Source organism: Rattus norvegicus, chromosome 2, assembly GCF_036323735.1.
Source record: "Rattus norvegicus strain BN/NHsdMcwi chromosome 2, GRCr8, whole genome shotgun sequence".
Classification (NCBI taxonomy): domain Eukaryota; kingdom Metazoa; phylum Chordata; class Mammalia; order Rodentia; family Muridae; genus Rattus; species Rattus norvegicus.
Genome location: NC_086020.1, coordinates 28,467,602 through 28,485,101, shown reverse-complemented (window position 1 = coordinate 28,485,101; position 17,500 = coordinate 28,467,602). Strand labels below are relative to the sequence as shown.

The 17,500-nt window shown below is 45.9% G+C and overlaps 1 protein-coding gene and 1 long non-coding RNA gene across 2 annotated transcripts; one reads left to right on the top strand and one right to left on the bottom strand.

The window, feature by feature from the left end:
• Window positions 1–3,422: 3,422 nt before the first annotated feature.
• LOC134485818 (uncharacterized) lies at window positions 3,423–13,052 on the bottom strand. The gene is made up of 3 exons (XR_010064039.1): window positions 12,913–13,052; window positions 7,978–11,570; window positions 3,423–5,310 (listed from the first exon to the last, which is right to left on the bottom strand). It is a non-coding gene; the product is annotated as an uncharacterized LOC134485818 (long non-coding RNA).
• S100z (S100 calcium binding protein Z) lies at window positions 8,352–12,575 on the top strand. The gene is made up of 4 exons (NM_001191701.2): window positions 8,352–8,598; window positions 9,553–9,632; window positions 9,944–10,107; window positions 11,433–12,575. The coding sequence occupies exons 3-4, from the start codon at window positions 9,967–9,969 to the stop codon at window positions 11,589–11,591; spliced, it is 300 nt and encodes a 99-aa protein (NP_001178630.1). The 5' UTR covers window positions 8,352–8,598; window positions 9,553–9,632; window positions 9,944–9,966; the 3' UTR covers window positions 11,592–12,575.
• Window positions 13,053–17,500: the final 4,448 nt, after the last annotated feature.

The window sequence follows — 17,500 nt, the reverse complement described above, 5'->3', positions numbered from 1 at the left end:
ACAGAGATCCACTTGCCTCTGCTTCCTGAGCGCTGGGATTAAAAGCACTCCCCCACCCTGGCTAATATTAGTTATTTTTTAAAAAAGATTTTATTTATTTTATGTGTGTGTACACTGTTACTGTCTTCAGACACACCCCAAGAGGGCATTGGATCCCCATTACAGATGGTTGTGAACCTTCATGAGGTTGCTGGGAACTGAACTCGGGACCTCTGGAAGAGCAGACAGTGCTCTTAACCGCTGAGCCATCTCTCCAGCCCTATATTAGTTATTTTTAAAGGCTTTAAAAAATTATGTATACAAGTGTTTTGCCAGTGTATGCGTATCTCTGTGTGTGTACCACATTTATGCCTCGGATCCTCAGAAGTGGAGGTTAGAGGCCCTGCAATGGAGTTACAGACACCTGTGGTCCACCTCGTGAGTTCCGGTAACTCTGAGCCTTTGCAAGAATAGCTAGTGCTCTTAGTCTCTGAGCCTTTTTTCTGCCCCCTTTATTTACTTGTGTGCGTACAACCCTGCGTGCATGCGTGTCACAATGTGTGTGTGGAGGTCAGAGGACAACTCGCAGGAGCTGACTTTTCCCTTCCACCATGCTGGTTCTCAGAATTGGATTCATTTTGTCAGCCATGGCCCCAGGCCATCTCACCAGCATTCTCATCTGTGTGTATGACCAAATCAAAGGTCTTCTTCAGGATTGTCCTTACCCGAGAGCTTCAGAAACAATCAAAACAACTTATAACAAAATATAACTTCGTGCAGTCCTAGGAATTTCTTCCTTTTTCAGTTTTGCCTGTTCTTTGCCTAGTCAGTTTTTTTTTTTTTTAAATGTCTTCGGAAGTTTTTATCTGACAGAAGTTGGAGTGTTCAAGCCTGTTCTCACTAGAAAATGGAGTTGCTGGGACCAGTCCCAACTTGCTAGCTATCTGATGATAGGGACAAGAGATAGAGTCTCTGTCTCTCTGTCTTTCTCTCTGTCTGTCTGTCTCTCTCTGTCTCTCTGTCTCCTCCCCCCCATCAAAATGGAGTTGTATGGTGTGTGCAAGTCCAGAGGATTCATGACCCATGTTACAGGTTGGGGTCTGTACTGTACTCTAAAGGTTTTGTCCCCAAACTTGGAAGTGGTGGGAATTTTAGGCAGTAGTTCCAGCTGGAGAAAGGGTTTACTGGGACCTCTCCCTCTCCTTCCCCCTATCTCCCTCCTTCCCTCCCTCCCTCCTCAGTCTGTGGGTCAACGATGACACTAACAGATTAGTTCTGACTATTTTTTTGCACTCTCATACTCTACTGTACATCCAAAAAAACAGAGCCCAGTGATCATGGGCTGAAACCTGAGTCAAAATACATCTTCCCCTTCCACCTTCTTAAGTATGTTGTCATGGTGATGGAAGGCTAACCCAACACATCCTGAGGATCCTTCTTTCCTTCCCAGTGTTCTAGGCTACCCACTTGGCTGCAGGCTACCCTCTTGGCTCCAATCACAGCACAAACTGATACATGGAGTATCTAGTTATGAGTAGGATGAGAGGAAATGAAGTCCCATGTGTCCATCGGACAAAGACATTGGCGACAGTGTCAGGGCTAATTGAAACAAAGTTCATTTTTGTTTTTCATTGTTGTTGGTTTGCTTGTTTATATGAAACAGGTTCTTCCAACAGCCTTGGCTTGCTTGGAATTTTCTATATAAACCAGGCTGACCTCAAACTTATGGCAATCCTCCTGCCTCTGCCTCTCAAGTATTGGGAGAGGCATGTGGCACATGTCTGCTTCTGGTTTTGTTTTTGGATCTAGGGTCTTGCCTTGTAGACGAGGCTGATCTCAAACTCTATGTAGTTCAGTCTGGCCTGGAACTTGTGATTCTCCTGCCTCATTTTCCAAAGCATTCAGAGTATAGGTGTACACCACCACACCTGGCTGTTGTTATAAACCTCAAAACATGGAGTCTTTAGACCTGGCATATGAATGCTAATAGCACATATAAATTGTGTGTATAAGCCAACCATGGTTCCCCTATAATTCCATCACTTGGAAGGCTAAGATACGAAGGTCCTTGCAAGTGTGTGGACAGCGGTGGCTACACGGTAAGTTCCAGGTCAGCATGAGCTACAGAGTGAGACCCTGCTTCAAGAAACAAAAAGACAAACACATGAGGTGTCTTATAAGTGGATGGGGGAGACAGCCTTTCCATTAACCCCCTTAGGAGCGACGATGTAAGAAACTATCCTAACAACCAAGCTATAACCTCACAGGGAAATGCCCAACTCTGTGACCACACGACATCCTCAAGAGATCATTAAACTACAGCCAGACCGTTTGATTTAGCAGGAGAAATGTAGGTCAGACATCCGACACCCATTCAGTGGGAGTGAAATCAGCACAGGAAGACTATCTCTTTATCACACGAACTTCAAAGCTAAGGAGTCATGCTTCCCCAACACCTGTCTATTTCTGAGCCATTGAAGAAATGAGTGGGTGTACCGAAAGGAGAGGGTCCCCCTTTCTGGAGTCTGAATTAGGTGTTAAAGTCCAGAGGAGTGGATGAGGTGGGATCGTGGATCCGGACCCTAACCCAGAGTCTCCTGGAAGGAAGAAGCCTTCCTTAACGCACAAACTCCAACGTCCCAGCACTATCTCTGCCTCTCTAACTGGGTGAACTGGGTTTGTAACCTGCACGTCCAGTCTTACAAGATGAGCTCACAAGGAGAGTCACTTTGTGGAATGGGAGCTCACCGGGCAGAACTCTTGTCGTGTGCAAAGGTGAGAAGGTTTCCAGAAGTGAGATCCGAAAGCGCACGTCAGAGCTTATGAGATGAGAACCACTCCCCACATGGCCTCCGTGCTCTACCGGCCTCCCTTTGTGCTGCTGAACTTTACAGTCGTTGCCCATGGTCTCCATTACAGATGTGATGTAAAACCTTCATGTATGTCAGACAGTGGGGAAGACGGGTTTGCACTACGAAGCAGGACCCTTCAGGCTTCCATTTATTAAAACCTAGACCTCTTGCTGGAGACTCTAATGTGGCCCAGCCCCCGAGATATATAACATAGTCCTGGAGAGGGGATGCAGGGGGATTTTGGACTTCCTGGTTCGATGCCATGAAAGTACACCCCAGAAACATCATTAGGAAACCCAAGGGGCTCTGGAAGTAACTGGAGGCATTCTAACAGAGAAGACCATGCCCAGTTGATGCTGAGCTCTGACACAGCAGCATGAGGTGACACTTTCAGAACCAGATGATGATTTCTGGTGAAGATGAAGCCTCTAGAGTCTGATATCGATGAACCCTATTAAGATATAAGGAAGGGGTGGCAAGATGGCTCAGCATTAAGAGCACTGGTTCTTGCAGAGGACTGGGCTCAGTCCCCAACACCCACATGGTGGCTCACTACCACCCTTAACTCCAGTTCTAGAGGATGCAGCATGTTTTTCTGGCCTGTACCTGCACCGGGCAGGAACATGATGCACTCACATATATACAGGCAAATCACTCCTACACGTAAAATAAAGTAGATGCCAAGGAGGTGACTTGCTGAAAACCCATTTATTCAAATTTTCATTTTCCAAGCTGGCCATGGTAGCGCATGCCTTAAGCCTAGCACTTGGGAGGCTGAGGCAGGTGGATCTCTGTGAGTACGAGGCCAGCCTGGTCTACAAAGTGAGTTCCAGAACAGCCAGGGCTACACAGAGAAACCACACTTCAGAAAACAAAACACCAACAGACATAAATACTGTTTTTCACTTCCCTTGTTTAGGACACAGCGCCCTCTCCTGCAAGGGCTGGCAGGTTCTTTCTGAAGCCACATGAAAATCCCATTAGTCATCCTTTAGTTCCAAACACAATTCTCTTAAAAGGGTATCAATTTACATTGCCCCATTTCTCCAAGAATCATTTATAAAGGACTCTAAAGATCCAATGGATGGCATTAGTTCTTTATTGCCATAGAACAGAAGAACGAGAATTCAGGAGCTGTATAGTTGGGATCCTGGTTTCCGGTTTCCCAAAAGGCTGTGGTTGGGGGTCTACCTCCGCCTTTGCTCTTCACAGACCTGAGTTCTTGGCCTCAGGAATCTCTCCACAAAACCTCATGAGCAGCTGACTGCAGCCAGATGGAGAGATCCAAGCAGAAGCAAAGCAGGATGTATTTCCTATTCCCATCAGAGTCAGGAACACAGTCTATGCATGAGGGTCTAAGTGGCAGAGAGCTGCTGGCCAGAGCTGCCCATGGCAACCTGAGGAATTCTTTTCACTGATCTCCACTCGGGTGCAGCTGAATTCTGTGACTTCATCCAGAAAGAATTTCAGGGCGAGAGGGCACAAAGGCACTGAAATGTATTCAAGGCATTTAAGAGGCTCTCAGGGAGAGGACTAGATACATTCAAGAGTGGCAGATGGGAGCCTCTCAGAGGGATTCTTGTAACAGTAGCACATATGTAGCAACATATATGTTAGTATATGTAGCATATATATAGTAACAGTGGCATGTATGGTTTGGTGGCTCTCAAGTCACATCTCAGATGGCTCCTAAGAAACTTGCTTTTCCTCTTTCCCTCTTTTTCCAGTAAGACTATAGGGCTACCCTGAGAGCGCCGAGGAATGTAATCCGATAAACTAAAACTATGAGCCCAAGGGTTGCTCAAGGGAGTTACGATGGGTGCTTTATTATAAGTGGGCTTTCTTGTGAGATTCCTTGAAAATTTAAGCTGACAGCTGGGGAAGGCGAGCAAACCATATACTCTCGGACTGCAAGTATGGTTTGTTAACATTCTTACTTGAAATTTCTCCTTGAAAAGTCTCCTTAGGTAACTTTCACAGGTGCTGTTGACTACGCTGGGATTCACACACTTCTCCTTCTCTTTGTTCTAACGTGGCATCCAGGGATCGAATCCTTGGTTCTTATGCTCACAAAGCAAACACTTTACCAGCTGAGCCATCTCTCTAGGTCTGTGCCAGAAATCTTGACGCCCAGCTGATGAGAGACTTGAGCCAGACTTTGGGAAGAAGATTTTTCTTTCTTCCCTCTTCTCTTTAACTTTTCCCTTTTAACCTACCTTAAGAGGACCACGCGGAGTTAGAACGACCAGGAGGCAAGGATCTTTTTGAAGTTTAGCTACCACCGAGACCTTGCTTTAAGCATTCTGGCCAAAAGAGGGGTGAGCTTCTAGTTGGTGGTAGCTGGTCCTGACAACGGACATGAGCTAAGGTTCGGATCTGTGGCATGGGTGACTGCCACTCGCCCGCAGTCACTTTATGTGCTTGCTTTCCACATGGCCAATGTGACTGGGTGAGGTTCAGGTCAAGATTTGTTTGCTCCCTGCAAGCAAAGAATACACTCGGCCAGCTAATAGGTTTTTGTGTTCTGTTTGTTAGACATTTCTATAAAAGACTTTTATTATTTTCAGATAAATTTTTGAGACACTAAGGCTTGGGGAATTTTTAATTTTTAAAATGTGCACATTGACTTTTAAATAACATTTGTTTTTATTTTATGTGTATGAATGTTTTGCCTGTATGAGTGTGTGTGTGCCTGATGCCCTTGGAGACCAGAAGAAGGAGTCGGATTCCCCGAAACTCCAGTTATAAACAACATGAGCCACCGTGTGAGTTCTAGGACCAAACCTGGTCCTCTGCAAGTACAACAGTGCTCAGAACTGTCAAGCTAGCTCTCCAGCTCTCCTTCTGATATTTTAAAAGTTATTCTTTATCTGATTGTACCAGTGACAATACACCAGTGGCCAGTCTCTCTATTAATAATCCTCCGTATACTCAATGCTCTAAAAGTCAGTTCTCTTTCTTAGGTAAAATAATTCAGTACTCTGTTAGTGTTTTCTCATGCTGACAAGAATTTGTGGTGTATGTGTGTATGTGTGTGTGTGTGTGTGTATGTGTGTGTTTGTATGTGTGTATGTTTGTGTGTATGTTTATGTATGTGTGTATGTGTGTGTGTTTGTATGAGTGTGTATGTTTGTGTGTGTGTTTGTATGTGTGTATGTGTGTGTGTTTATATGTGTGCATGATTGTGTGTGTGTTTATGTTTGTGTGTGTGTTTATGTATGTATGTATGTTTGTGTATGTTTGTGTGTGTGTGCTTGTGTGTGTATGTTTGTGTATGTATGTTGTGTGTGTTTGTGTGTGTTTGTGTGTGTGAGTGTTTGTATGTGTTTGTGTGTATGCTTGTGTATGTATATTGTGTGTGTTTGTGTGTGTGTATGTTTGAGTGTTTGTGTGTGTGTTTGTGTGTGTGTGTTTGTATGTGTGTGTTTGTGTGAGTGTTTGTATGTGTGAGTGTTTGTACGTGTGTGTTTGTGTGTGTTTGTATGTGTGTGTATGTTTGTGTATGTATGTTGTGTGTGTTTGTATGTGTGTGTATGTTTGTGTATGTATGTTATGTGTGTTTGTGTATGTGTGTGTGTATTTTTGTGTGTGTGTGTGTGTGTGTGTGTGTGTGTATTTACCTGTGAGCATGGAAGCCAGTAGAGGGCGTTGGGTGCCTCGGAGCTGGAGTTGCAGATGTGTGGGGATATCTACTCGGGATCCCAGCTCTCACCCTGATGACAGAGCAGCCAGCACTCATGTCTGTAGCCCTTCCTTCCTCTTGTTTGGTTCCCTTTCAAGCATTGCACTCAGAAAAGAATTCTCCAGGCTGGACAGTCTGGTTCAGCATTGAGAGCACTGGGTGCTCTTGCAGGGACCCAGTTCAGGTCCCAGCACCCACGTGGTGGCTCACAGCTGTCTGTAATTCCAGTTCCAGGGGATCCAGCTCCTCTTTGGACTCCTAGCCACACCGCATACCATATACATTAAATAAACACTCAGATACATCAAATGACTCATACATATTAAATAAACCAAGAGCATAGAGTTTAAAAATCTCAGGTTTGTGGATTTCATCCCTCCCCCTGCTCCCCAGTAGTGTTTAAACATCTTCACTCTCTTCCACTGCCTTCTTCCGACACTAACTTGGGTGCAAAATTGGGCGGTTTTGCTCTGAGTCACGCTTAGATGTAAGGAGTATACTCGAGGCAACAGGCAAAGGACCCAGGACAGCCCTTCTGGGCATTTGTCACCAGTGAGACTGTGTCCCCAGGGCGACAGACCTTTGTTGAACCCTTGATGTTACCTTTGTTTCTGAATGTCTTCTGGAGACCTCAGGCCAGGGCTGGTTTAAAAGCCCCTGCTAAGGGCTAAATGTTTTAAGGGCTCAAATCCAAGAGCATTCCATGAGAGGGCGCTCAGGTGCAGTTCCAGAACCTGACGCTAAGGGGCAGCACACACCAAAGGAAACCTTTAGGTCCCAGCTCGCCTCGGAAACAGGAATCTGCCTGGCTTTGGAACTCCAGCATGGAGAAGCCAAACTCTTAGCTCTTAAATCCAACCAAAGTATTTCAACCTTTGTTATCTTTTCCATTATAAGTTTTACCTGTCACCTGAATTTTTCAAATAAAGAGTCCTGTGGTGGAATACAATTCGGACACAGTATTGTTGAGGCTCACAAACTCCACAGTTTACCTATGTTTGTGTACCTGTAGCTTCAGTGCACAGTTAATGCCAAACTCAAACTGTGTTTTGTCAGAAATAACGACCTCTCCTTTTGGTGAGCAAAGTTTTAACGCAGAATAAAGGAGATTAATTATTTGGACAAATAAGCTAGACAAAGCCCAGTTTCCTGGGTGACCACAGACCCCTTCTCTAGCTCATTGTCTATGTATTGTGACTAGCTAGTTCTCTCTCTCTCTCTCTCTCTCTCTCTCTCTCTCTCTCTCTCCCTCTTTCCTTCTCCCTCTCCCTCCCTCTTTCTCTCCTTTTTCCCCTCTCTCCCTCTCTCCTTTCCCTCCCCCTTTCTCCCATCTCTCCCTCTCTCCTTTCCCTCCCCCTTTTTTCCCTCTCCCACTCTTCCTTTCCCTCCTCCAATCTTCTCTCTCTCTCCCTTCTCAACCCCCTTTCCAAAGTATTTCATAGCCCAGGGTTGTCTTAAACTCACCATGTGGCTCAGGATATCCTTGGATTTACCATCCTCCTGCCTCAGCTTCACACAGGTGGCTACCATTGTGGGGGTAATTCCGTGTGCCTAATTTTGTGCTAAGTATTGTAAAATACAAAAATGGACCAGGCATGGCGGAGCCTGGGATCAAGGTACTCATTCTAAGTGTGGAGAAGGTATGGCAGCAATTACTGGAATGTCCCCAAAGCAGTATGCTAAAAAAGAGAGGAGGTTCCCCCAGGAGGAGTAGGGAGTTGGGGGGAATGCAGGCAAGTAGCTGGAAGGTGATATTTGCCTTCAGTCATCAGTGGGGACGAGGGTAGGTGTTGTAGTCTGATGCTAATCAAGTTTGAAAAGCCTGTGGGTCTTGGCAGCAAAAAGAGGTCCAGGCGGAGGATACAGGTCATCCTGACGTTAGCAGACATCTGGGGTAAAGATTCAAAGATGATAGAAGTGTCCAAGAGTACTCCAGGAGCAATATTTCAGAGCTGGACTGTAAGACAGCATTCAAAGCTGAGGGAACATGGCCACAAAGCCTTGGGGACAGTCTCAGCAAGAGGACGGAACCTAAAAGAAGATGCCAGTGTTCTTCACATCTAACACAGTCCAGGAAAAATAACGGTAGGCTTTGCTTCAAGATAAGGTTCTTTTGGCCACCACACCCAGGGGTGTTAGGGATCCAACTCAAGCTCTCATGCTCGAGAGCCATTGCCCCCGCATTCCCCTCCTTAAAGTTTTTCTTACTTGAGGATCTCCCATACATTCCTACATACACAGCTTTTCTCCACAGACACGGGGCAATGCGTTCCTACACATAAGCCTAAAGTCGGTGGTAAGCACACGAACCCGGAAGACATATGCTCAGCCTTGTTCTGCCTTGTTACCCATAATGTGCTCTAGGTACTAGTTGAGTCCTTAGTGACTCATTTGGCAGACACAAGATTGAGAGCGTGAACACGCATGTGCATGCACACATACACACGTGCACACACATGCTCTCTCTCTCTCTCTCTCATTCTCTTCTTCTTTTATGTCTTTGAATACCAGGTTTCCCTTTAACATGTGCCAGTCTGGAACACACTCAAACTCATGGTCTTCCTACTTCTAATTTTGAGGAACTGGGGTAGCACACAGGAGCCCCCACTCTCAGCTACATGGATTCTTCAGGACAGGGCATTTTCCCAAGCAGTTTCTATTGCTTTTATTTCTGACGGTGAGCACTCCATCGGGTCAGTGTAACTCGTCTGTTGAGTCTGCTTCCTTGTCCTTGCAAGCGCATTGCCGAGGCGTGTCTAGGTTTGAACTGGTGTTTCTTCTTCGAACCTTTATTTTTAGACTCCATCCTAGCCATCAGCTTCCTAGCAACAAGCTGCATTTCTACCCATATTCCCACATGGGCAGAGCAGAGGGTTTTCCCTTTCCACTCCACCCTCCTAAGACCCAGCACACACTCCCCTTCCTCCATGGCCCTGGGGGCAGCAGTGCACACCTGTTCATTCTGCTGATTAAAAACAGACTCAGAGGCATCCTCAGTTGACTCTCTTGTCTCCGATAATTGTCATCTGTTGGGGACAGGGGTGTCAGGTGGAAACCCAGAGATCCGTGCTCAGAGGGTAACCGTGAACACCTGTAGACAGCCGCATCCCGCCGAACAGGTAGGAAGTAAAGGATTTTCCTTTTCTTTTGCTTTATTTCTTTCTTTTTCAAGCCTGTGTTCTAACACGGCCCTGGGCCAGTTTGGCGTAAAGCTATGAACTGCTGGAGGTACACAGGTCAGAGGAGTGGGAGTAGGGAGGAGAAAAATACACCACCTTGCTCTAGAATGGGCGGGACACCGCCTTTAGCGGACCATTATGACTGTTTAAGAACTGTCACCGGTGTGTTCTGTTTTCACAAAAGAGTTGACGTGTCCCCATCTGCTTTCTTTGGCCGAGTGCCTTCCCCGTGGCTTGGCATCCTGCTCCAGGAGTCGCCCACTCCACTGCCAGCATGCCCACCCAGCTGGAGATGGCTATGGAGACGATGATCCGCATCTTCCACCGTTACTCTTGCAAGGAGGGGGACAGGTTCAAGCTCAACAAGGGGGAGCTGAAGATGCTCTTACAGCGAGAGCTCACAGAATTCCTCACAGTGAGTCCACTGCCTGCTGGTGCATAGATGGTGTGGCTTTGGGGACAGATGTTAGATGGGGGTGGCTTTGGGGACAGTGTTAGATGGGGTGGCTTTGGGGACAGTACTAGATGGGGTGGCTTTGGGGACAGTACTAGATGGGGTGGCTTTGGGGACAGTATTAGATGGGGGTGACTTTGGGGACAGCGTTAGATGGGGTGGTTTTGGGGACAGTATTAGATGGGGGTGACTTTGGGGACAGTGTTAGATGGGGTGGTTTTGGGGACAGTATTAGATGGGGTGGCTTTGGGGACATTGTTAGATGGGGGTGGCTTTGGGGACTGGCATTAGATGGGGGTGACTTTGGGGACAGGTGTTAGATGGGGGTGGCTTTGGGGACAGGCGTTATGAACATTCTGTCCATAATTTGCTCCATGACCCTAAGTGCTGGAGAAGTAAATCCTGGAGCCCCTTGTCTCCTGCATACACTGGCAGGAGCCATTTTCCTTTCTCCCAGGTATAGCTAGCCAGTATTAATTATCAAGACGTCTCTGTGTATAACTAGCCGAATCTGTTATTGTTGCACCAGAATATTGAATGGTGGATTAAAACCTCACCAAACCTCAATGTAATTGTCAACCCTTGGGGAACCTAGCCACAGCGGAAGGAAATTGGCTCCTGGATACTTCTCTTTGTGCGTTTCAGACATTGTACTAAGTACGGTTATGAGATAAAATAGTTTGTACCCCATATAATACTTGGGACCCACTTAGTGAAAAGTGCGTGTTGTTTAATCTGGAATTCAAAGCTATTCAGGTGTCCACTGCTTATTTGTACTGGCCGTACCCAGCTACCTCGGTGCTAAGCACCTTCAAATGCGTTAGCACATCTTCATACCACGTGGGCAAAGACGACTCTTCCCATGGGATAAATTAAATGTTACACGATTGCTCCGAAGCCTGCTGATGGTAGATGATAGGGCCACTCATTGTCCCCTTTGACGTTGAAGCCTCTGTTTATATGTCGCCCAACTATCCTCAGGTATCCTGGTCCTCTGCCTGTTTCACTGTAGTGTCCCTCAGTGTCCCGGCCTTCTGCCCGTGGTCTCCAGTAAATGCATTTCCAGCACCCATAATTCACTTGAATCTGCAGCTGTTTTCTCTGCGTTCCTGGCCCTTTGGGTCTGAGCTGGTGTCTGTGGAGCTGAGGCAGGGTTAAGACTCTAGGCTGGCCTGGGTCTTCTTGTAAATAGACTCTTTAGGAGAACGAAAGCTTGCATGCAAACGGAAGTTCAGTTGTCACGACCCTCCAGGCCTCCAAGTTAGGAATTTTCTTTTTCTTTTTAGTGTCAAAAGGACCCCCAGTTGGTGGATAAGATAATGCAGGACCTGGACGCTAACAAGGACAACGAAGTGGATTTTAATGAGTTTGTGGTCATGGTGGCAGCTCTGACGGTCGCTTGTAACGATTACTTTGTGGAGCAACTGAAGAAGAAAGGCAAATAAAAAAAAATGGCTAGCAAGCTAACAAGAGGCAGAAACAGAGCCAAATCTGCACCTCCCGTGGGTCTATATCCTTACCATGGATAGGCACAGTGATATGACTTCTATATGCTATATATGTGTACTTATTAGCAATAAGTTATGTTAACCTTGACATGCTGACTTCACACAATTATTTATTCCAGGCCTTAGGCCCTCTTGAAGATTTTCCCACATTATTAAAAATGTTACTATGATTTATTTGTCAAACAGAGAGCAGCCACACATTTAGCCACTTTTGAAAGGAGACTTGAGTTTGGTGGATTTTTAAGATCTCATTCTTAAGTTGTGTTTTGCTATTTCTTCCTTACTGAAGAGATTGCAAGGCTCTCCCCATAGGCTCTTTTTTTTTTTGGTTCTTTTTTTCGGAGCTGGGGACCGAACCCAGGGCCTTGCGCTTCCTAGGTAAGCGCTCTACCACTGAGCTAAATCCCCAGCCCCTCCCCATAGGCTCTTAATTGTGCTTCAAATGGCAGAAGCTATGAGGGGACTTCCTGCAGAAAGGCTGGTAAAGAGAAGGTCGAGCCCTGCAGTTTGGCACATGCCTTTAATCCCAGCGCTTGGGAGGCAGAGGCAGGCGGATCTCTGTGAGCTGGAAGCCAGTCTGGTCTACAAAATGAGTTCCAGGACAGCCAGGCCTACGCAGAGAAACCCTGTCTCAGGAGGGGGTGTGTGCTTTTCTCAGTGAAATAGAATGAGATGGGCAGAGTCAGGCCTCCAGGTTCAAACTATAAGAGCTGAATAGAGCGAGTCTTGGGACTTAGTTGGAAATACCGCCCACGCCCCCAGGACTGACTGTTTTATTCTGGATACCAGGTCCCAGAGCTTCCCCTCGGGCTATACGGCATCGAGCCCCGGGGATACTTGCTTCCTTCCCTCCATCCTTCCTGGTCTTTCTCCAGTGCTCCAACTTGTTTGCTGCGTCTAAAATAAATGACTTGTACAAAAGTCCTTGGCTCCACACTGTGGCAGACAATCGTGAGGATTTAAAGAAAGAAAACAGTACTTTAAAGTGACGATGCTCTAGGTACTGGGGGAGACCATGGTGGCTCCAGCCGGGATTCAGGGATGGAGGTGAAGGCAGATGCTAAAGTGTGTGGGATGAGATACTGGCAAGCTCTAGGAAGTTTCACAGAGCACATTGCTGTTGACTTGATTGATACACAGTCGGGCTTTCTCCACACTCGGAGCTCTGTTTATGCAGGCTGTGTGGGACCAGCTAGAATACTTTATTTCCTAATGTGTTGTGTATCTGGCGGTAGAGGGGCGCAGGCAGGGGTCTTACCCGGAGTAAGGGAAGCGGAAGCTTGCTAGGAGTCTCCAGGAACGTTTTGCTGACCGTTAGAGGCTTTATGCTTTCTGGCTGTGGTTTCTTTCATTTCCTTTCGGTTGGAATGTCCACACGAGGCTTGAAGTGGCGCCCCCTTCTGGCCCAAAAGGACGGTGGAGAACAACGGCTGAGGACGGGCTTGTCCGCGTTGGAGAGCCAGGAGGATATGGCACCTTGGGCGCTAGCGAAGGAAGCCCTTAGAGAAAAAAGAGGGTGAGATCTTAGAGGAGAGGAGCAAGAAGAGAAGGCAGGGTGGACGGTTAGCCCGGGCAAGGAAGAGGTCGTGAGGTCAGTGCTGTTGAGGACGTGGGATTGGATTAGGAAATGGTCTCGGTCTCTGGACCACAAGTAGGTTCTCAATATGTAGTTCTGTAATAAAACCCGAGAAGGAACTTGCCAGCCAGTGACGTTCTAGATCGAAGACCTGCTGGGTTTTGGTTTTGGCCTCCTTCAAATCAGTTTCAGAGTGAGAGTTTGGGGAGATTTTAGCAGGAGGGCAAAGGACTCCAGAGAAGAAATCTGTCCGCTGCAATTAATTTACCTCTTCCTTCAAAGAGACACAAAGGAGTAAACAGAATTGAACACCTACGTGGCTGTGTGTAGCTTCTTTTCTTTGTCTTTTTTTTTCTTTTTAAAAAATAGAAGACAAACACTTCATACACTGGAGACTCTTTGATTTGTGTCCATGAAGGGCTGAGGATTCTTGGAGTCTTTACACTTTCCAATTCAATTTGATCTGAACTTTACACGTTCTGAAGTAGCTCACGGAAACATGAAAAGTAAACCCCAGCGTTTGCTCGCTGCTCTATTCTTGGAAGGATGTTCTCCAAACAGCAGAGAAAACGGGAAAACAATGTTCATTTCATGGTGTTTCCGAAGATCAATCAAAAGTAGGGAAAAGCTATTTATGTCTCAAGTAGACTCCAAATGAGTAAGGATTACACAATGTACCAAAAGTCCCTCTCAAGTAAATAAACCTTCTTTTTCTTTCCTCTGCCCCAACCCTTTGGTTGGCTACACAAGCCTAATCTTGTAGGAGGCAAAATTACTTAGTGCTCATGTCTAGGAACACTTGTCTTTTTTTTTTTTTTTAATAAACTTGAAGTTTAAACATTCCCGAGCTGTCTCCGAATGGGTACCTGCTGCTGTTCCTTATCTGTTGAGGTCGTTTACACAGAGCAGTTTCTAGGATACAACGGCCCGAGTCTGGTTTATCTGGAGCTCTGGATTTGAAAGGCTGTGCTGGACCACTGAGAACAGGGTCAAGAAAGGCTTTCCAGGGGTGGAGATGTGAGTCAAGTGTTCGATATGGAACACGGGGAGCGTTATTAAAGAATGAGAGACACAAGAAGATGATGGGCTTGGATTAGCAGGGATGGTTTGAGAGCATGTAAGTCCTAGGGTATCCAAGGGTCTAGGGTGTAGGCAGGCAGGAGAATTAGGTAAAAGGAGCTAATGTGAGAAACTTGAAATTTGTTTTTAAAGAGGCCTTCTTGAAAGGTTTAAATCTTGGCAACAGAGGTAGAGAGTCCTTTCACACTACTTTGAATTATAGATCTCTGAACCAGACATGGTGGTTCACACATGTAAGACTAGGGAGGCTGAGGCAGGAGAATCATTTTGTTGTTGTTGTCGTCATCGTTGTTGTTGTTCTTTCAAAAATAAAAGCAGAAGGTAAATAGATGACAGATAGGTAGATAGAAGAAAGGCAGACAGGCAGACAGAAGGAGAGATGGATGGATGAAGGACCCTGGCACCCTGCCCCAATATTCTGATTTATTTCAGTAGGGCCTAGGCAGCAGCACTCAATTGGGTTTTCAATGAGTGTTAAGACCCACTTAAAGGGCTAAAAGATGGCCCTCATTTAAGAGTTCTTGATGCTCTTCCTGAGGACCTGGGTTTGATTTCCAGTACCCAGAGTAGATGGTTTGCAGCTGCCTATCACTGCAGCTCCAGGGATCTGACATACTCTTCAGGCTTCCAGGGGCATCCATAAGCTTGTGATTTGCACAACACACACACACATACACACACAGACACACACACACACACAGACACACACACACACACGAATAATAAAGGCTTATCTACTATAGACATTGCATCATAGTAAATGCACTTGGACATCAAGTTGTCTCGTGAGTGCAGAATCCCCCTCCCAGCCCAGCTATCTTATTTAAGCCAACAGACTCCTGCTTCTCTAGCCTAAGACTGCATTTATACCTAATGTGCCAGGTGCCCCTACTCCCCACCCCACCCCCTTACTCCTGGCTTTCTCCTCCCCAATGTTGTCTGATTTCTTCCAAAAGAAATGTGACCCAGTACCACAACTCTACTCTGTCATTCAAATGTGTCCCTGTTTATTTTAGACTCCAGCCTGTTTCTATCAGCGATACCTGAAAGTTTGCACCATCGGACTCTTTCCACACCCAGGGAGGATGATCAGATGTTCACGTGCCCTAAAACGGGAGCATCTGACTTTCCTAGACAACTCTCGGTCAGGTGTTGGCCTCATGGCCGGAAGCCATTCACTAAGTGGGTTTTTCAGAATTTATTCTGTAACTATGCTTGCACGTGTGCATGAACACATACATCTGGGCATAGGCATGTGGAACTCAGAGGACAACTTGGAGGCATCAGTTCTGCTTACCATGCGGATGCTGGAATCGAACTCAGGTCATCAGGCTTGCTCCCGAGCCACTTTGCTGTCCCTGACATGAACTTGAAATAGTTAGATGTTTGATACGATCTCAATTTGGCTAAAGGAAATACTGTAGTGCAAGGGCTGGCAAGAGAGCTCAGATGGCAAAGGCAAGCACATGCCACACACCGCTACGCAAATTCGAAAATATTTATTAGAGCACTGCGGCCCGAATCTTAAAGAAATATTAAAGAAAAATTTGAATGCACATCGAACATATTGGAAGCACATCAGATCAAAACTTGTCAGACGCAGTTCAAGATCCCCTAAAAGAAAAATCATACATATTTGTGTACACACACATACATGCATACACATACACACATGCATTCATATAATATACACATAATTACATACATACACACAATATGCATACATACACATATATGCATACACATACACACATGCATTCATATAATACATACATACAATATGCATACATACACATATGCATACACACATATGCATTCATATAATATACATACATATACATACACACAATATGCATACACATACATAGAGTTAGGGGCTTTTGAGCATGCTCAGTAGGTAAAGTGCTTGCCATGCCTGAGAACTGAGTTCGGATCCCCAGAGCTCATGTAAATCTGGACTTAGCAATGCATAGCTATAATCACACTGGTTCTGCAGAAAGATGCAGGTAGAAACTCGAGAAGCTCGTGGCTGGATAGTGTGGTGTTTGCAGTAAAAAATAAAAAGAGACACTGTCACAAATGCAGAAGCTGGTAAGGACTACCCAAGATTGTCCTCTGACACCCACACACATGCTCTGCCATGTTGAACGTCCGCACACCCACACCCCCACACCCCACACACACAGAAATGTAAGGGATCATTACATTCGAAAAAGGAGACTCTTACGCCAGTATTTCTTACAATTCCATGTGAGAAGATTATATATTTACATCAACTATCAGTAGAATTCCAAAATATAACACACATACATTCCCAGCCTCACTTTAAAATATTTATGTGTGTTTATGTGTACCTGAGAGTGTATGTGTATAGATATATAAAACGTGCACATGGGAGTTTTGAGGTCAGAAAAGCCATTGGGTCCCTGGAACTGGAGTTACATACAATAGTTAGAGTAACCGTGTGGGGGCTGGGAATTGAACCCAGGACCTCTGCAAGAGCGGCGAGTGCTATTAACCACGGATCCATCCCTCTAGCCTGCTCAGTCTTAATGTTAATCAGCAGCTTCTATACACTATTCACAGACAGAATGAGTCTGAGTGTCAAGCCATGTTGGTTTACTGATGTTAGGCATTGTGAGAAAGTGCTGATGGGGCTGGAGAGATGGCTTGGAGGCTAAGAGCCATGTCTGTTCTTCCAGAGTTCAAGCCACAGCAACCATATGGTGGCTCACAACCATCTATAATGTGATCTGATGCCCTCTTCTGGTATGCAGGCTGTGATGGTTTGTATACGCTTGGCCCAGGGAGTGGCACTATTTGGAGGTGAGGCCTTGTTGGAGTATGCGTGTCACTGTGGGCATGGGCTTTAAGAGCCTCTTCCTAGCTATCTGGGAGCCAGACTTTTTCTAGCAGCCTCCAGATGAAGACGTAGAACTCTCAGCTCCTCCTGCACCATGCCTGCCTGGATGCTGTCACACTCCTGCCTTGATGATAATGGACTGAACCTCTGAAACTGAGCCAGCCCCAATTAAATGTTGTCTTTATAAGAGTTGCTTTGGTCATGGTGTCTGTTCACAGCAGGAAAACCCTAAGACAGAAGTGTTCATGCATATACAGTACTCATATGCACAAAATAAATCTTTAAAAAGGGAAAGAGCTGACTACACGATTCCAGGGCTGCAGTTAG

What these genes read in the sequence shown, in the direction of transcription:
- S100z (NM_001191701.2), top strand. Translation starts at nt 9,967, where the DNA reads ATGCCCACCCAGCTGGAGATGGCTATGGAGACGATGATCCGCATCTTC. An exon ending in AGCTCACAGAATTCCTCACA is followed by an intron (nt 10,108 to 11,432) that starts GTGAGTCCACTG and finishes TTTTCTTTTTAG; the next exon opens with TGTCAAAAGGACCCCCAGTT.